Here is a 21,028-nt window from a genome sequence, read left to right as displayed (position 1 = left end):
AGGAATGAGCAAGATCTGGCCTACTGGTTGTACTGCATGAGGAGATGAAGAGTGGACATGCCATCAGTTACACAGCTTTGCAGTATTTAATTCACAGAATCATAGAATCAACCGGGCTGGAAAAGACCTCAAAGATCAAGTCCAACCCTACCATGATTACTAGACCATGGCACTAAGTGTCACATCCAGTCTCATCTTGAAAACCTCCAGGGATGGTGACTCCACCACCTCCCTGGGCAGCACATTCCAATGCCTGATCACTCTCTCCGTAAAAAATCTCTTCCTAATATCCAACCTAACCCCCCCCCCCGGCAGAGCTTGAGTCTGTGCCCTCTTGTCCTCCTGCTGGTTGCCTGGGAGAAGAGACCAACCCCCACCTGACTCCAACCTCCTGTCAGGGAGTTGTAGAGGGTGATAAGGTCTCCCCTGAGCCTCTTCTTCTCCAGGCTAAACAACACCAGCTCCCTCAGCCTCTCCTCATAGCTCTTTTGAGTCTCTTCACCAGCCTTGTTGCCCTTCTCTGGACCTGCTCCAGCACTTATCTTCCCAACTTCCCTTAAGCATGCGTAACCAGAAAGAAAAATCTGTACTGAATATGTAAGAAATTGCATTCTCTAATCCCACTGAATCTCCTTCATTCATCTATAAACACAAGTCTGATTTTTAATGGTTTTCTCCTCAAGTTTTACAACATGCCATAATAAATGTGTAATCAAAATCTTTCATTCTAATAATGAGTCTATCATCTTCAATGTATCAGTATCCCCATTGTTCCTTAGTGACTGCAATTCCCAAGCTGAGCATTTCCCACACAATATACACATTCAGCCTGGCAATGCACAAGGCCTCAGCAATTTCAGCCTCTTTCAAAGAAGCAGAATACTTCTCTTTGTTATTAATTTAAATGCTTTAAGTAAATGAAATATAATGAGGAGCTTCATGTCTGCTTGTGTGTACATGAAAAACACTTAATGTAAGGTATCTCTAAGTATTGAACTATAGTAATATAAAGTATCTGTAAGAGCATTGGAAGTAGTGGAGAAGATGGAAATCCATGAAGTTAGATAAAACAGGGCTGAATATGCATCATTCTGATAACACACTTTAATGACTGCATACTGCAGACTAATCCCAGAGGATGTCTTAGGTCACACCAGAACTACAAGAACTCCTTTCCAGTGGAGCTTGCAACAGTACACAGAATCATACTAAAAAGGCAATTCTGCACACAGGATTTTTAAAGTTTCATGCTGCTGACTCCTACTGAAACATTTCTTGAAAGGAAGCATTAAAATAGAGCTGGCCTGTACTTAGTACAACCACAGTTTACAGTGCCCTTGGTGACATCTTTGTTTGGAAGAAAGCAAGTACCTTACTTAAAAGCAAAGGTTTGACGTAAAAATTTTAATTGCTTGATATTCAGGTCTACCTCCTGCACTCACTGACACACGACCATAGGTGCACTCTGTTTTGTTCTGGTATTTCAAATCCCTCTGCTTTTCCAGGAACAAAGTCCTTACCTGCCAGCTAAAGAGCAACCAGTGCGTTTTGAAAAGGAAGAGTAAAGTTAGAAGAGCAGAGGTAGCTCAGCAAACAAGTTATGTTTGCTGAGATATTCTGATATAACACATCTCTACATTAGACCACTCCTCCAGACACACAACATCTATTATAGTGGCAATTTGTGTTTGTTTTACTTTGTGAAATTAACTGCAGTCTGTTTCTCTAGTATCCTCAGACTTAAAACCCGTTCTTGTTTTTCTTATATTCTCACTGAAACCTTTCTTTCTTCCACAGCTTTGCTGTGAATAAATAATTAGTAAAGGCAATGCTTTTCAAAACAAGTTTATATAAAGCTGATCCAAAGGGAATATATAAGATGCTATCATGTATCACTGCAGAAAAGGATCTCTGACAATGTGCCACATGTAACTAATCCTAAAATGCAGTGGTTTCATAAAGTCATTTCATATGTTTTGATGGAGTATTTATTCTTTCAGAAAATTGTTTTTTTCCCCTAATCTAAACAATGGGTTATTTGGACAAAATTTTCTTTAGAAAAATAAGGAAATACAAGAAATTTTCTCTATATTGACCTTCCAAGATGAGAACATATTAATTCTTCATTCTGGAAGAATTCTTCTATAATTTTTTTCATAAAGCAATACAAAAAAATTGAACTTTAATCCAAATTGGAGGCAAATAGAATTCTCATAGCACAAAACAGAGTGATTGGAGAAAGTGCTTGATCAAAACTTCCTTTTTTTCCCAATTCACTAGACTAAAACAAATTCTACAAGGATTGATTGTCCAACAAAAGAGGAATAATGGTTTCTGAGTACCTAAATGAAACACAAAATGCAAAAACAGAACTCACTAAGGCAAATTTTTTGTTGAGGATCATCTGCTCCACCAGTGAGGACTCGTTGTGGAAGAGGTGAGGCTGCATGTGACTCCACATGTGGGGAAACCACCAGAACTCATCCACAGACCTCAACAGCAGATCATCGCCCTCATCCTCCTCCTCAGTCCCTGCAGGAGAAAAAGAAAGCAAGAATATCTCTGAAGTAAAGTCTCCACTTTTCTATGTTCTTACAGACATTTGAAATATATCAGAATGATATTAGCATAGTAAAATGTGACCACGTGAAGTGCTGCCTGCTGAGGTACTGGTGGCAAAGTTGACAGTCAGGACCATTTTTCTGGGCCCACATCCTACTTAATACCATCTCTTTTATTTCTATTTCTACAGTGCTTTCAGTATAAAATGATTTTAATGGATAACATATATTGTTATATCTCAGCAGTAGAGATGAAACAATCCAAAAGGATAAACTGTGGTAGCACAACAGATCTCTCAGTGAAATCAACAGAAAATTTCATGAGATTGGTGGAATTTACCACTCAACAACAGGTTGAAATGAACTCGATTTTAATAAAAGGGGAGGAGGAATTCAATCTGTTCCATACCAGCACCTAATGCAGACATCACAGCTCACCAAGACCCTTAGTCTCTACCATTCCTACTGTTCTCATACTATAAAGAACACCATCAAATGAAAAGTGATTTTATTTTTGTTCTTACCTGTGTGGTAAAATTTCCCTGAATATCCCAGGTTGAAAGTAAAATTTGTAATCTGGGCTCTCAAAAGATTCTGAGTGTCAAGCAGGGCCTGAAAAAAAAATAAAAAAGACCCACCGTAGAAACCTATCTGTAGAAAACACAACCTGGCACAGAGATTTAATATCACAATATAAACATGTATACAGGTATGTGTCTTTTCAATTGGTTTTACTATTTAAAACCAGCTCTTTACATATGACAATGCAGGAACAGGTATTTTTATTACCATTGAAAGACAGCATGCAAGTTCAGTCATTTTCCTCTTGAAGATGACTGGTTTACTCCCTGAATCATGAGATAGGAAAACAAAGGCACACAGAGAGAAAAGACCTCCCACTGATCAATCACTAAAGCTGGGAGACAGTCAGGGATGAACTTCTGATCTCCTGTGCCACTCCCCCCACTGCTCCATTCACTAGGGAGAACAGCAGCTACTAGAACGACATTGCTCTACATCAGCTCAAGCATTTCAGTCATGTTTCAAAATCACAAGAAATGCAAAAATCTAGAAAGACAGAAAGTAGCTAGATGAAGCCTACCCACATCAAAGAGCTTAATCCCAGATTCCCCCAAACTCTGACTCACTTCTCAGACAGTGAGCATACCGGCTGTCAGCAGTCGTGTACTTGCACTAAATTAGTACAAACAAAAAAACAGCATGTAGGAAGCAAGGGGAAAGCATTATTCATCAGATACAGCTTCACTCTCTGATTCCAATATACTCTTCTTGATTTGCTGCTCCCAAGATTTGCATATTAGTTTCAGGAGTTATCTCCCAGACTCTGCTGCTGTTCTTTCAGTCTCCCAGGTTTCCTAGCTTTCCAATGCAAATGAAACTTCGCAGAGCAAAAACAAAACAGAAGGGCAAATGTCATCGACGAGTTTTCAAAGTCAATATACATTATAGCACAACGACTTTAGTAAAGTGATTAAAAGCATCACTATTGTCAGAGATGAGTAACTAAGCATGTTATGAAGGGGGAATGTATTTAAAACCACAAAAAGGATTAAAATGACTGGAGATTTTCAAAGGTGAAAAGGTCTAGAAGGCTCCCTACTCTAGAAGTTCAAAGCCTGTTTGGTACCTTGAAAAAGACGAGCCCGTAATTTTAATTACAGTTTCTCTGGACATTTTCATTATATGAATAATTTGCCTATGATTATTTTTTAACTGGTATGCCAATGCCAATCAAATACCAGCACAGAAGTCAAGTCCAGTTTAGGTACTAGGCATAGTGCAGTCAAGGGAGAATTCCTTCAAATATGACCCATTTTGCAAACAGAGGCAAATATCCACATTATCAGGGCATAATGAGCTCTTCAGGTCTTTCCCAGGTCTCACCTGTATCAGTTCTAATAACAGTACAATCTCCATCTACAAACTCTATCAAGTCTGTTTCCTTACACCGTTACACCTACAACATCTGCAGCAGCAGGACAGTCACTTGTCCCTGTCCTGGGGGAGGGTGTTTGCAAATATGAGTTCTGCTGACATGATCGACAAAACATGAGTGGTTTCAAACCTGACTCATCAGCAGCTCTTGCCTTGTTCTCCATTTCAGCAGACCAGAACATTATGCCTAAGCAAATTCATTAAATATATATTAACCACAAAAATAAATCTGTGAAAGAACTGTCTGTCAGAACACTTCTGACTCCTGTTTCTCAAGGTCCTCTCTCAGATGTGGAAGTAACTTGCCTCTCCCACTGTCTCCTTCAGCAGCACAGCTCCAGCAACAACAGTGTAGACAGTGTCAAAGAACAGGACCACTAAGGATCTTCTTTCACTCCAAAGCCTGAAAAATGTCCTGTGAACAAGGGACTTTCTAAAGGAATGAGTAAAACGAAGCACAGAATGAAGATAATTGAAAACAAGCTCCAGACTTGTGAAGTGGAATATTAAGAGAAAATTCTTCCAACACAGGCTGAGAGTGCAAAGATCTCTGAGGCAGCTTCTTACTCTAATGAAAGGCAGCAAATCTGCACAGGATTTATTATGAAAACCCTCCTTGAGCTGCTCAGAAACTAGTCAATGAAATAATTTTATCTTTGCACAGCTAAAAAGGTAGGAGGCAAATGACATGGCCATAAACTTCTCGTGTTAACAGCACACATTGTCTGGTGAGAGGGACCCTGAGCGCAGCCTGACAGCAAGGTGGCATGAACGGGCTGCATGGTTCTTCCCTGCACATTAACAACTATGAGCATGTTTGGAGCTGAAGGTCTTATCCTGTACCTTTTTAACACCTTCTCAGCTTGTCAGCTCTCAGCAGGATGGAAAACCAGAGTGGAAAAACCAAAGAGGCCCAGACTGTCAAATGGAAGGAGGGAGAGAGGGAGCAAGGAGCCCATAACATTTCTATAATAAAGCAACACAGAGTTTACTACTTCACTAGGAGTTAATTTTGCCACTGTAGTTGCCACCTGCTCATCCTGTGCTGGGCAATGTATCAGCTAATACCAAGGGTGTACCTGGTCGTCTGCTGTGCCTGCTCAGAGGGAGGGCACAGACCTGCTGTGAGCCACTTTTTGTACAGACAAGCTGAGCTAACATTTGAGTTGTCGTGCCTACGATTATTTTCTGGGTGACTTGACATTTTACTCATCTTTCAGGTTCTAAAAACAAAATGTTAAAACTCATGAAAAATATATAGTAGCAGATGGCAGGGCCTATTACTGTGAGTTTCCGTCAGAGAGACAGAGAGGGAGAAAAGTAGGGGGACAAAAAGCCTGAAATTTCATTTCTAAATGCTGTTTTATATGCTGAAGATAAGCTGCTGATATCTGCAGTATATTTTACGACTGGTTTATGAACAGCCCCTTTGGGTATCTGTATGAGATGTTATATAAATATACTAGCACTGAAGATTGTATTTTATAACTGTTTAGCAAGGTCTTCATATGTTTACAAATTATTATTTGGTACCTGTTATATTTCTGCTGGTTCTATAATGAAAATAAATCGCTGGCTGCATAATCACTTTCAGGTACTGCAATGGAATACTTGCTTTTCAGCTTTTCCTAAGCTCACATACTAGGTTTAGAGTTAGGTTTAGGAAATTCTTTGTGCCAGAAATTAAATGTGAGAATTGCATATATGAAGAATGAGCCCTTTCTCCACCAACAGTCCAAAAGAATCTCAGAAGAAGGCCCTGTTACAATCCAAGGAATAGTAAAAGTTATCCTGATGGCAAAACAACAGATTTTCTCATCTCACAAACAGGACAAACAGAGGCACAGACAGATGACGTGGGTTGTCAAAAGTTTTTACTCAAGCAAGTCAGCAGTAAAGCCACGGATAAAACTCCTATCGTCAAACCTGCTTCCCATTTCCATAGCCAGGAAACCATCCTGCCTCCCATCCTCAATTATCTCTTCACGTGATCTCACATTAGAGTCTGTCACAAGTGTCAACTTCTCTTCAGTAAACAGACAGTTCTAATTTCTTCAGCATCAACAAAAGTATTCAGACCCAAATGTCTTGACTGATCAAAGATGTAAATCAAGAATGCCTTGTTGAACTCTGCTTCACCAAAGAGGAACTACAACTTCTTTGTGCAGTCATACCAACATATTTACCACTATTTTCCTGCTCAAAAGCTGCTAAAGAACTTTGCCACTTGAAAAGTGAAATAGTTCAATATGCTGTTAATTCTGCTTGTAATCACATGGTCTTTAACTAAATTGGCAAGCAGACAGACACAGCCTCACAGTGCTGCAGCATTAACATCTTACACTTCACATCAGTACATGCTTTCATGTCAGCAACAAAAGCAAGGTCAGCTTCAGAATTTTCCAAAAAGCCTTTCTCCTGCTTCTTTTTTTTGGGAAGCAGATCTCATCTCTTAATGCTTGCTTTACTGTTTTCTGTCTGACAATGCTATCAAAGGGGCCATTAAATTAGGAATTACTTTGCTTTTGAGGGAAACTTCTAATGCCATGTTGGCTCTTTAATAAAGGCAAGGACCTTCTGAAAAGGAAGGACAAAATAAAAGTGCAATGTCAGAGCATATGAGCTAAGCACATCAAGCCCCTTTATGGAAGCTCTTATGCACAAGTAGCTTTAATTTTCCATACCATATTTCCTCTTTAGTCCAACCCTTGCAAGAGAGGGAAGAAACAGAACTAAAGCCATTTTTAAAGAGCTGTAACTGGTGTGATGTTCTTTTACTTTGCATTTTCTGTGACATCACTTTGCCTTTCCTGAGCATGACCATGCTCTGAGTGCTGCAGATGAAGCACATCACTGCCTCCATCACCTCTCCCTCCTGCAGAATCCGACCTTTGCTAAAGTTTCTATCCACATTCCAAAATCCCTTGCTTGTAAGGGGGAAAAATAAAAAAGAAAAGGGGGAGGAAACAGCAGGGATCCCAAAAAGTGTTGCAGCAGCAGTGTGGTAGGGCCCTCCAAGTGAGAAGTGCTGAGATCGTGATGGCAAGTGTTCAACAAACTGTGGCAGTGATCAGGGATGGGAAGGCAGTGGGCAAGAATCTGGGGTGTCTGGAGGCAACATGACAAGAAGAAACAGAAGGCAGCCTCAATGAAGGTCCACCCCAAATGTCTGGGAATCATTTTATTAGACAGACTATTTTGTTTCTGAGGAAAAATGTTTCCCTCATGATAAATTATGTATTTTGGAACATCATTAAAATTCAATGTCTGCTCTTTCTGGATTTCCCAGATTAGCATTTTGACACCCATTACCATAAACATTTAATCTATGCAGGAGAAAGAATAATTGCTTTGGGTATACCGAAGGATATTTTGAATATCCTTCAGACACAAGGAGAAGAAAGATTAAACAGTCTTTGTGCACTCTCTTAAGAGAGCTGACACTACAGAGAGGGCAAGGGAAAACATAAAGAAAACCTTCAGCTTCTTCTGCAGTGTTTAGCTGGTAGAGAACAGGTAACCCAGTTTCCCCTCAAAGTGTCAATAAGACATCAAGCTGGAGCCCAATTATGTGCACCTTAGTTTTTCAGTGTCCAATATAATACAAGAATTCAGGAGCCACAAATTTATTTTTTGCACCCAAATGTTTTAACTAGGTATCTCAATTTGAGGGAGGTCCACTAAAGGATCCTAAAAATACAAGTAGACACTCCGGAAAATGTTGCTCAAATGATTCCAATCAAAAGTTCTTTAATCAGAACAACACTGTTTTAAATATCACTGGGTCTTCCTTAGGAGTAGCTGTATCACATACAATAATGGTCTTGATGACGGTCCAATTACACATTTTCAAGTAATTAGGCTCTTTCATCTAGGTAAATAGTTTGTACAACCAAGAGTTTAAGAAGTATTTCTAACTTCCTTCACCAACTTCTCACTTCTTGAGGCTAAGGTAGTGGCTAATGAGAATAAGCTAATTATGGCAAGGTAACTAGAAGGTTATAAATACTTGGTGCCAACACCATTTAATAAAGTAAAGTAATTAGCATGCTGTTTTCAGGAGTCTCTCTGAAATTCTGCATTATTAGCTCTTAATTAAACTGTACTTAGATGAAAGAGGTTACTATTACTAAACAGCTAAATGATCTCGTTATTCTGCAGTTAACAGAAATAAAACCCTGCATTTCTTTTAATTAAAGGTCAAAAAAAAATCCCAGGCTGGCTGAAACAGAACCAATAATCAACCTACTGCTACATTTTTTCCCTGGATTTTGGTCAGACAGGATCCAATAGAAACTTGGCTGGTTGCATCTTTACCTGCTTATGAAGCACCAAATATGAAGAGATGAGTTCTCAGAGTGTAACAGAACTCAGAGTAAAAACTAAATGGCTCTAAAACACATTTAGAATATCTTCATATTTATCCAGTGACATTCTTGTGATCTGGTGATGGTCCATGAGCCAGGACAGCAGGAAAATGAGGTTTGTGAAAGCACAATGGAAATATTCAGGTGGAAGCACTCAGGTAGCTGTACTGCAGTCACCCCCACACCCCAACAGCTGCCTCAGCTCTGAGCACGACGAGCCATCTCTCAGCATGACAGAGCAGTTCAGATCCTGTTCCAGCTCACTTCTGGGCCACTCTGCTGTGCCTGCTTAGCCTCTTGTCTCCATTGCATCCCATCAGCAGCAGACAAATTCTAAGGGCTGTTCATTGATTTGTGTCGACACTTGTCTAGCTCCCAGTAAATGTTAGGCATTATACCTCTGCACCCCCTCATTAGACAACCCACACTTCTACAGCTTCACACCTTGTCTGGAAGGATGCACAGTATTTTGTCATAGATAAAACAGTGGCATGGCTAATCAGTCTAACAGGGCATATATTTTACAGTCATCCAGCTCAGAAAGGACAGAGGTTATGATCTAAGCTCCTAGCATCACATTCATTATCAACAGCACATTTGCTTCTTATTTAATGCTTCCTCACATGCCAGCTCCAGCTTTAGCTCTCACTGCAGCCAACATTCACAGCAGGCAGAGCTGGCTGGAGGACAAGCCAGTCCTGTGCTGCACGGGCTGGCCAGGAGCTTCGGCTGCAGCAGAGCCCACACTCCCTGATCCACTGCTCACTGCCTGGCCCTGCTGCTCGGGGCCCCTGCACCCTGCTGTTGGCAGCATGTGGCTCTGCACAGCCACTGAATGCTGAAAATATCTGGAAGGCTCAACTCTGGAAAAATTCCAAGGGCTGATCTCTCAGAGGCAGAGACCACAGGGGCCTCACGTGATGGGCAGGCAGCTGCAGCTGGGTCACTACACCTGCTCCAGTCTGAGGAGTTTGCCCGTGGCTATGTTACTCTGCACAAAAGGCCAATGTTTTTAGAGACCCAATTTCAGGTCTACCTATACACCCATGGCTTCCATACAAAAGAAGAAATTTGTTCCATAAAACCTAATTTCCAATACATTTGTCTCCCACGGTGCAATAGCCTGCACTCTCTCACACTGCTGCCTAGGACCTTCCCTCCCCATTAGGTTTCCAAAGCACCTCCTTCCCTTCCCATTCTGCCACACACACCCTGTCCAGATGAAAAAGGGACAGTATGTGTTACCACTAGCTCCAAAACACAGCACATGGATTAGCCAGAGGGAGGCCATGAAATGGTTTGGGTTGGAAGGGGCCTTCAAAGACCACCCTGTTCCACACCTCTGCCATGGGCAGGGACATCTTCCACTAGCCCAGGCTGCTCCAAGCCCCATCCAACCTGGCCTTGAACATTTCCAGGGATGGAGCAGCCGCAGCTTCTCTGGGAAACCTGTGCCAGTGCCTCAGCACCCTCACTGTAAGAAAACTCCACTATTTCCAATCTATATCTACCTCCTTTCAATTTCATTTCTGGAGTGACAAAGGCAGACAGGGAAATAAGAAATATCCCATTTCTTTAACTAACGAAAGTAAAAATGGAGTGTCAGTGTTATATACACCATTTCCAACAGAATGTGAACACAGCCTTTTGGAAAAACCAGAGTCTTATTCTTTGCTTCAGTGTCAATATTCTCTGGACCTCAAAGCCTAAGCCTGGATAAACTAAGGCTCACCTGTCCCTGAAAGCCCTGAAGCCTGTGCTTTCTGCTCAGCAGAATTTTAAACAAACAAAATTTCAAAGTTGGGTCTACATCATTATATAGATGATCAGAGCTCAATAGTGGGTGGTATTTATCTGTTTTCCCACAGCACACAAAATTCAGAGTTTATATTTTGACAAAACTTTTCCACTGAGTAACAGTGGCCACAATTACAGTACAGATCTGTTACATGATTTCAGAAAAGCTTCTATTTTAGGTACCCTGAAAGAAATATTTGCCACTACAAGCTACATCTAAAATGCTTATGCCAATCAAAGGAAAACACTTAGGTGTTTGTTTGCTTCTCAGTTTATAGTTTAGGTGTTTGTTTGCTTCTCAGTATATAGCTTTTTTTCCTCCCCAAGACTAAAGCTCTAAACAAGAAGAATATTTGTGTTAAAGCTTAGTTTTATATACTAGAAAACAAAGCTCACATAAATGAAGACTCAAACCCTCCAATTTATATGAAAAACCACAAAAGAGCCAGTTGCTCTCCCTGTTTAGTAAAGCACAACAAAAGTCAGCACATCACAGGCTAAACAAACACAAGACTGCTCCATGGGCTGGGCAACACACTGACTACAGTCCATTCACAAATGTTTCTTAGATGTTCTTTTTTCCCTAACAGTGCAAAAAATATTCCTCTGCATCTCTTAATAATCTATCTTACTAAAAGTATCTATCTACCTTCGTCCCTATGTTTGGGGTGAGCTGAGCCATACCAAAAGCTCTTTTTCTCTCCATACTCCACCTTTATTCACACAAAAAACCTAATCTTTGACCAAAAGATTTCCATTTTCTCTTTCTGTCTGAAAGTTCCAGGTAAGACAGCTGGGAACTGAGTCTTCAGCTTGCTCACCAGCTAAGGGTCACAAATATTTATTTTTTTCTTCTCTCTATGAGTAGTTCTAAAGTTGGTGAATGAAATTCCCTCGATACATCAGCATCAACATCAAAGAAATGACAAAAAAATAAAGAGAGGAACCTTCCTTAAAATAAGTGATATAATTTTTTTCTCAAGCAATGTTTTTTATGGTTACACGGAGTCAACACAGAAATCACATAAGAACTTTCTTGAAGTGAATAAAATTTTGGACAGTTTCATTGACTCCAACATAGTATCTAGTCTAAGTAATTGAGCAGAAAAATCCCCAAGATTTTAGTGAAAAACTATTTGGGGCCATACTGGGGTGAGGTTTGAGAAAGGTTTGGAGATGCTGGGTGAATTTTGGCATTGCTAGGAGGGCTTTTTTGGGGTGCTCCAAGGTGTTTGAGGGTGCTAAATGCAGTCTAGAGGCTGCTAAAAGGGGTTTGGGATGCACTGAGGGGGGGTTAGGGGTGCTGAGATGGTTTGGGGTGTGCTATGAGGGGCTACTGGGGGTGCAGTGAGGGGCTTGAAGATGCTAAAGGGGGATAGAAAGTGGCTCACATTTGCTGCCCTTCCCCCCCCCCATGTTTTTTGTTAGAAGTGTTAATGCACACCTTTCCTGTTTTAGCACAAGTACTTGCATTTCCAAATTACAAGGCTACAAAAACTAGATGTACACAGATAAACATCCCAGCTACACTTGGGAAGTCTACACAAACAGACACACAGGGATCCAACTGAGCTCTGCATCTGATTACACCCTAAGAGATCGAGAATAGATTTTTAGTTCAAATTCCCTACCAATATTATATTGTTTCCAATAGCATATTTCATACCCTTTTGCCAAATCTAATTTTTAAAGACTTACATAACCCTTTTACTTCCTTCTCAATATTAGCCTCTATTCTGCTACTTTTATTGACTATTCAGCCTATACTTAAAGATCTCTGTGCCTTATATATTTTTATCCATTCTCACTGTTCATACCCTGCAGACATCTGCAGCCTATTGCTTCCTGCTTCAGTCATTGTTACTTACTGAATTCTTCAGCCTTTATTTTCTCATTTTTTGCTCAGATGTTTCCCGACTATTCTGGTGTCTCTGAGCACTCTAAATATTTCTGATCGAGTAGTGCAAAACTGAGGACAATATTCAAGAAACCTCCTTGGTCAGAAAGATGAAGCTCTTCACTGATGCAAACTGATATTTTTCATAGTCAGCTTGAATTTCAAGCCAGTTTACATTACAAACTCAGGTATATTTTAGTATTCATCTTGGGTTTAGGATATTTCCAGGATTACCATTTTCAACACTGCTATTACCTTTAACAATGGCAGTGAGAAAGGACAAGAGATAAATGTTTCACACCATAAAAAGCCTCACTTTTTATATAAATTCAACATGATTTTTCAGCCTCCTTTTAAGTGCCATTAGAGTTCTATCAAAGGCAACTCTGAGGTATCTTTAGTCCAAGTTCACTTGGCTTATTCCCAGCAGTGCTAACACTAAAGGGCAAGTAAACGGGAGCCTGAGGTAGAGCTGTGTGTCTTATTAGCTCCACAAAACTGCAACCAGCATTCCCAGACCAATCCTGTTAGCTCTGTACAGCATGGATTTACTGACTTGGGTTGGAATGAATCTGGGAGCCTTACTCTGCACAGTCACTGATTTTTTATTTGTCCTCTCCACTGTCTGTACTTGAAAATGTATTGTAGTATAATGATTGCAAAATAAAGTGGTCTTTAACTTATTATTTATCCCAGATACGAAGGTACATTTTAAGCAGCAATACTAACTCATCTCCAGGACTGTAAAGCAGCAGCAGAAAACTCCTAAAGAGTAACTGCTTTTCAAAATTGGTCATAAGGTTTTTATGCTCTGTGCACGGAAAAAGAAACTGGGTTTGGAAATAGATAGGGCATTGTTATTCCAGGAGGGATTACACATAAACTGGCAACCAACTGCTTTTCTTTCACTTTGTTTTGTAAGCATAATCACCAACAATCAGTCGTGTTGTTGTGCTGACCTTCCAGACTGAACAGAAGAAGAAAGGACACTTTCCATGCTGCTGTATTGTAAAAGAAACTAATGAATTAAGAGTCCCATTTACACCCTTGTATTTCTCTTCTTGCCAGACTCACCCCCTTGATGTGACTGAAGATCCAGAAGGAGGTATAGACTTACTTTTGGTATCATGTTTTACAGTTAATGGCCTTGATTTCTAGATCTGTCTTCAGTGTGTTTTTATTTGTTGGTTGTGAAAATTTTATTCAATTCTGTTAGCAGCAGGGACTGGATGGCTAACTTGTTATCTGAAAAAGCCCTGAAATAGATCTTGCAGCAGCCACTACTGTGGTGATGAATCTGTGCAGCACTGTGGGAAGCTGCACTGCATTATTATTGTCTGTATTACTGAGGTGCTTTCTGAACAAAAAGCACAAACCAAAAAGAGCCTCTGACCAAGAGAACATGCAGCGTAAGGAAAGAGAGGGGCTGACTGGAGAGCAAGTTTTGTTTTCAAGGCCAGAGAGATAGGTCCAAACACTGCTGCATTTAGGTTCTGTTGACAACACTCCAAGTGTGCAGAATCACACACATTTTTTATCTCATCCATGACAATACTCACCTACAATTTTACAGTGTAAGTTTCTAAGTCGGCAGAGGAAGGCAGAGCTTGTTAACTGTCTGTGGACCAAAAGTGGTCTCTGAAGGCTGGTACACCTGGCAGATCTAAGCATTTGTGTGGATTTCTTTGGATGGGAAGCCTTAAACTCAAGAGTAACCTCTGTACAATAAACTAAATCAAGGGAAAAAGCAGAAACAGTGTTACCACATAGTCAGTTAGCCCACTTGATCTCAGGCCAGTGTAATTCCTTAAGTTTTAAATAAAAAAGCTCTTCCATCACAAAACTCCATGAACAGAAATCAGAATATGTCAGGTAGATATCATTGCTGAGAGAGTTCCACTAAGCCTAACGGTATCACCGTATTCCCCCCACAGAGAAATGTGGGCAATTAAAAAATGCAAACAAACTACTGTACTTTTCTAGTAAGACGTAGGTGACTGCATCCACAGGGCACATCTGACTTGGGAAACCAACAGAAGCCATGCTTTCCTTGTTTGGTTCTATCATGAAGACAGACCGTGGACCAGGGAGCATGTAACCCCTGGTCAAATCTGGTGCTGGAGTAGAAGAGCTTGAAGCAAATCAGTCTCATTGCTCTCAAATATCTCATGGGATTTATCACGCCAAGAAGCAGTTTCTGCAGCCTCTTTGACAATAAAAAGGCTCCAGCTGAGATGCATTTCTGTGCCCTTAGTTCTCTGCCACTGAATTTGTAGCAGGAGGAGATGGTGCAATCCTTGAAAAATCAGTTGCAAGATTTAGGCTTGCACAAAACTGTACAGTGTCACAACTTCTAAATTAAAGACCAAAACAAACAAACAAAACCCCTATTCAGTTACTCCAGTGTTGCAAAGCTAAGTACAAGGGAAAAAAACCCTCATTTTTCCCAAAATTGATTTTTCAGAATAAATCCAAAACACCATTGACAAAACAAGGCAAGCCATGAATTTCAGTAAAGCACAATTAACGAAACCCACTGAAGTAACAGGACCAAAGAACAAAGACTCCAACAGTTACTATGCAAGGGTTTTGTCATCCTCCACCACAAATAAGGTTTAAAATTCATCTTAGCACCAAGTTTATTTCATGAGATTTGGATGTATCTAGCTCTACAGAGGTGAGAACACAAGGAGGAAGCACGTGTGGAATTCCCAGCACTGCCCTGGCAAGAAGTGATGTACCCAAAGCAGAGCCAGCTCTCCTGCATCCCCAGAGCCCCTCTACAGCCACCCTCCTCTGCTATCTCCTTTCATCCAGCTTTCCATTTCAAACACCAGGACACTTGTAACAAAGAGCTGTGCTGTATTGAGCAGCACTCACATCAATCTTACTAGATTAAAATTCACACAAGTTGGTACATAAACCAAATTGCTTTAAGAAGTTAGATGTTAAAACAGCTGACTGGTAAAGCATTCTGAATGCTGATAGCAGCCCATAAAATATAGAAAGCAATTTTTATAACTTGTTTTAAAGTTATATTTTAGTTCTGAAATCTAATTCTAATTCTCTACTGTCTCACATTGCATAATATTCCATACTACTACAGCTGCAACAATATGCTCAAGAAGTAAATCAATCCTCCTAGGGCATTAGAGAGCTACAGAAACACCACAGTTAACAATATTCTTTTTCCTTGAACCATTTTTTAAGGACAGAATGCACTTTTTACTTTCTATTCTGAAAAGTCAATATAAAATACCTCAGGAGCTTCAGGTCAAATTAAGACAGTATATACACACACAGCAGTCACATTGAACAGTGGTATAAAGGTACTGTGGCTAACGGACTGGGAATGCAAAATGATTTAGCAGAACACAAGTTCTTAATCATTAATTTCTTATGTAATTTAAAGAGGTAATTAAAAAGATTTCTTGAATCTCCCCAAAGGAAAAATTTACAGCTCAGTGCAACGAAACAGCCACGAATATCTCTGGTGGTTCTGCAACTGACACGTTTGATGACACATCTGTCATTTCTTTTCCAATAACCTTCTATCTGATCCTCCAGATAAAGAAGCAATTAACTCAGAGAATTAGACTTCCTCCTGTGACAGGAACCATCCCTTGTCTTGACAGTTCAGGCTTTCTGCACCTTTTAGCAATTCTGCCTTCACACAAATAATATCTAAGCTTCTCTTCTGAGGCAAAGATTCAGGTGATTCCTATGCAAGAGTAACTGAAAAGACACATGGCTGTATTTGGACATGGTATGCTTTACCATGCGGAGTTCTGCTTTCTTCCCACATACGCTGCGCAGGGTGAGAAGACACTTAATGGGTTTTAAACAACTGTAGTAATTTAAGCTGTGCTGACTAATGGGGATGAATTTAATATAGGGAATAAATAATTAGCTCTTAGGGGGAAAATCTGTTATTAAACAGAATTATATTAAACAAAAGATTAGGCCACCAGTGCACTAAGGAAATAACAGGAAAGTGACAGCACTGGCTTTGGAACATGGAAGAAGACTGACCCCACCAAATGCAAACGTTTGTCTTTGTCACTCTAGAAGCAATTTATGAACAACAAACAAATACTTTCAAGGTTCAATTCACTTAACCAGTGCCTGCCTGAAGATAAGCTGTTTTTCTATGTTGTCTGTGTCTACCACAGAGAGTTAGAGGACTAGCTCCGATGTAGATGTCTACATTATACACCTCAAAATCTGGGCAAGATGACAGACTGTGCAAGTGATGGAGACTAGAAAGCTACAAATTTATTCCTTCTGGCTAAATCCTCTCCACAACCAGAATTATGCTTGGCACAGACAATACACAGAGTGTAGCTCTTGCTGTCCAGTTCTTCAGTGACTAACACTGAAAGACTGCAGACTGAAGCTTGTGCTGCCCATTTCAATGCACATACACTAAGAGATGCATTGCACAATCACTCCCAAAATAGAATGATAAATAAAGACCTATCATCCCCCTCCAATAATGGATATGGTTAATATGAAGCTTTTTGCTTGGCAATTCTAAAAGAATAATTACAGGTGTAGAAAAAGATTAGGCTTACATGAAGAAAGAGAAGAGATCCCCGCCCTGACTTCAATTCAAAGTGTCTCTTTTGAGAAGCACACAAAGGCCAAGACAGTGGAGAGATCTCACAGCTAATTATCAGGAAAAAATAATTTCACAGTGTTCTAATTTTTCATTTTGAAAGTGTGATTAACGCTCAAGGAACTACAGAAAAGACATGTACTGGAGAAACACAGTGTAATTTAGACCAACTTACCGTCCAGACCAGCAGCACTGCACAAACTGTCAATAGGAAAAAAATCACTTTTAATTTCCCTCCTTTTATCAGCTGCTTTTCCCTTGCAAAATCTCAGTGCTTTATAGTCATAAAAATTTCACAAAGAGTAACTGTAACAAAAAGAGATGCTAAATTAGTAGACTGTCAGCCAGGACAATCATGGTCTATTAAGATAAACTTACTCTGTGGATATCTAGACAGATTATTCTCTGTATGTCCATTTAAATGAATTATTTGTGCTGCACGGGCTCTTAGTCTTTCCAAAAGGCACCAGGAAAATAAAATATAACATTGTCACAGCATAATGGTCCCTCCTGCCTGACAGACAATAGGGGAGAAAAAAGTTACTGAAAAATGAATGCTGAGATGATATTACCAAGCTTATTTTCAAAGTGGGAGGCAATTAGACCATGGAAACGTTCTCTTCCATTATTTCTATTATACCAGAGGAAGACAAATAAATATGAAGATGGATGGTTATTGCTGATGCACAGTGACAGCTACTCAGTATGTTACGCTAAAGAACTATGTTTTATCAGTCCAGATTTTACACACAGACAGGCAAATCTGTAACAATCAGGTAGTCTAAAAATATGAAGTGCAGTTCAAGTTGTTTTGGTGGGGGTGTTTTTGTTTGCTTGTTTGTTTTAATTGAAGAAGTTGTGGTGAAACTAGAATGAACTTCATCTGTTGCTTAACAAAATAAATCATTTACTAGTTTTACATGATTTAGGCTGATACACTATGTGCCTAAAAGATTTTCAGAAGGGCTCTTGACACTTGTGTTCCTGACACTATAGGCACTCAAGGTGAAGTACCACCACTTTGTTTCACCTTTAGAGGTGCAGAAGACACTTTAGAGGATCTGCTTTTGACTTGAACTCTTTGAAGACAATATATAATACTGATAAAAAATTACCACTTAACCTTATGATAGCAATTTCCCTAAGTGGTCAACTCCACACACTTTTAAGGAGAGGGCAGTTAAGCCTTATGTTCAAATATTAACTACTCTGGCCACTCTGCAATTCTCATTTAGGCATCTAAAGGCGAAATTCTCTTGAAAACCTGATCTTACATGCAGTCAGGGTTTCCCTCCTTGGAGACAGCCGAAAGCATCTGGACATGGCCCATCTTGAGCAGGGGGGTTGGACCAGACAACCACCTTAATTTTGCTATCAGTTCTGCATTAACCCTCCAGTTTCTGAACTCTGTCCTATCCAGAGATCAGGACAACCCAATCCTAGAGTGCTGGGAGCCTCCTAAAAAGTTTTAGATTGATTTGCATTAATATACATGTATTAACGTACATGTAGAAACATTCACCTTACTCTCAGCAAGCTCACAGTCCTACCAGATGAGATTGTATTCAGAAAATATTAAATAGGAGACATGTCAAACAAAATTAAACCACAGAAGAGGATCCTACTCAATTCCATATTGCTAGTATTTAAAATGTAAGCTCAGTAGCAATGAGCTAATCTTGAGTACTGAAATTATACAAAGTCTACATTTAGCAACCTATTTTCACACTTGCAGCACCAATTCTCTGTCACAGTCAGTGCAGCAGAGCTGAGTAAAACACTCCTGTTTAATGGGATGTCATTTATCCGCAAATATACTTTACAATAACGGATTTCCAACTACTGCAAATTGATTTTGTTTCATTCCTTCCACATGTCACCGTGCCACAGAGGATAACTCCTTTGATATTAATAGTAATGAAGATGCATTGCATCTGACAGGCCTAACAACATGTTTAATAGAACATTTTAACTGTAAGTAGATGAAGAATCAGAAGGGAACACTTTTTCCAGATTCCATTGTTTCAGAACACAGATCTGTATAAATGAAATTATCCTACTTAAAAGTTATTTCCATTTTGATATTACTTCTATTTAATTTGACAGTTTTATTTTGAGAAGATTACATTCTGACATATTGCAAATTATTACCCCAAAACAATACAGTTTATCCTTATGTATCTGCTTTAATCAAATTTGTCTCAATAGCTTCCTGTTCCTGGTATGTAACTCTGGCAATTAAACATCCTAATTTATCCTAAAATAACAATCCTAAGGTGCCACTTGTAAAGATATACAACACAAAACATACTGCTTCAAACTGCTGCTGCACAACACAGTGAGGGATTTATTTAGACTTCGTTTTACATCCTTTGTTACCTGCTGCGTCTGTAGAACAGGAGTTTTGCCAGTGATGTCGGGCAGAAGTTACTTAACTCAGAGTTTGCATCTGGGAGATTCTCAAAGCATACTCACCCACCTAACTCAAACACTGCCATCATGTTCTCCACAGAAACCCCATTTATGGAGTGTCACCTTTGTTTTGGCTCTCTCCCATGCTATTTGTTTGCATAAGGAAAACACCTACTTAATGAGAAGGTGTAACTCACTTATAATTGCACATGCAGAGAAGGTTTTGGAAAAGAGTGTATGCTGCAGTTCTAAAGCAAATGAAAGTTTAACTGCAGGCTGAAACCTTTTGTTTAAGGAAGCTCTATATGCAGAGTTACTGCAGCTTGGCAAATATATTAATGCTGAAAAAACCAAAACCTGGTGAAAAATGAAACAAAAATAACCATCAACTGCATGCAGTGCTGTCCTTGCCTTTCCTCTTCCCAGTTCCTCTTTCCTTTCAGAAAGTTCTAACTAAACAGTCTCCCTTAATTTCAGCACACATAGCATCTTACAGATTTTCAGCTCCTAGCCCAAGTACAGCTGTACAAGGTGACCTCTAACTCCTTCCTTTGTAACAATACTCTTCAGAAAACAACCCAGGTATATAGGAAGAAATAATGTTAAGATGTTACTGCTACTGACCCATAGCTATCACCTCATTTGAGCAACACAACAGACTGGAAAACAACCTTCAGGAATGTACAACTCCAAACGTTAAAATGGAAATCGTGGAGTCATTTAGCGACAGAAGGCGCTTTTAAGACCAATATTAACACAAACCTTCCTTGCAAGTAAGAGCCATAAAACAGAGATAAGAGAGGTGAAATGCTGCAAGCAACTCCTGACATCTGAAACCTATTCCAAACAGCTAATAACCCAGTCTATTCTTCAAAATTTATGCTGACATTTACTACTGCTCACCACATTTACCTCCTGCCTGTAAGACTAGCTGCATGCACATTACATAGGAACAGCTCCTGGGTCCAGCCCTGCAGTCCCGTGCTGTTTCCAAACACACCCAAGTATGTGCTTAGAGAGAGGCTATCATCAGAGTAGAGAGCTAAACACTCTGCAATTATGTTTAGGATTGTGCATGCTGGGTGGGTTGCAGTGTGTGTGAAAACACTACTGCTATTACCCCCTTTTCTTTATCAGTTACTTAGCAACTAGTTGTCTAATTTCTTCTTGGGAGACTATTCTCCATATATAGTAAAGAGACCAGAATTCAGAGGTGAGAGAGGCTATCATCAGAGTAGAGAGCTAAACACTCTGCAATTATGTTTAGGATTGTGCATGCTGGGTGGGTTGCAGTGTGTGTGAAAACACTACTGCTATTACCCCCTTTTCTTTATCAGTTACTTAGCAACTAGTTGTCTAATTTCTTCTTGGGAGACTATTCTCCATATATAGTAAAGAGACCAGAATTCAGAGGTCCAAC

General features: G+C 39.8%; 1 protein-coding gene across 1 annotated transcript in view; it reads right to left on the bottom strand.

The window, feature by feature from the left end:
• NDST3 (N-deacetylase/N-sulfotransferase (heparan glucosaminyl) 3) overlaps positions 1–21,028 on the bottom strand; it is a 47,945-nt gene that overhangs the window by 25,583 nt on the left and 1,334 nt on the right. The window contains exons 2-3 of the mRNA XM_009084557.1: positions 3,086–3,173; positions 2,378–2,532 (exon numbers count right to left, since the gene is read on the bottom strand). Of these exons, the coding sequence (XP_009082805.1) occupies positions 2,378–2,532; positions 3,086–3,173 (243 nt within the window). The remainder of the gene's footprint in view (positions 1–2,377; positions 2,533–3,085; positions 3,174–21,028) is intronic.

Source organism: Acanthisitta chloris, unplaced genomic scaffold, assembly GCF_000695815.1.
Source record: "Acanthisitta chloris isolate BGI_N310 unplaced genomic scaffold, ASM69581v1 scaffold25411, whole genome shotgun sequence".
In the NCBI taxonomy this organism is placed as follows: domain Eukaryota; kingdom Metazoa; phylum Chordata; class Aves; order Passeriformes; family Acanthisittidae; genus Acanthisitta; species Acanthisitta chloris.
Note: the sequence above shows the minus strand (reverse complement) of the source record. Positions and strands in the feature narration are given on the sequence as shown.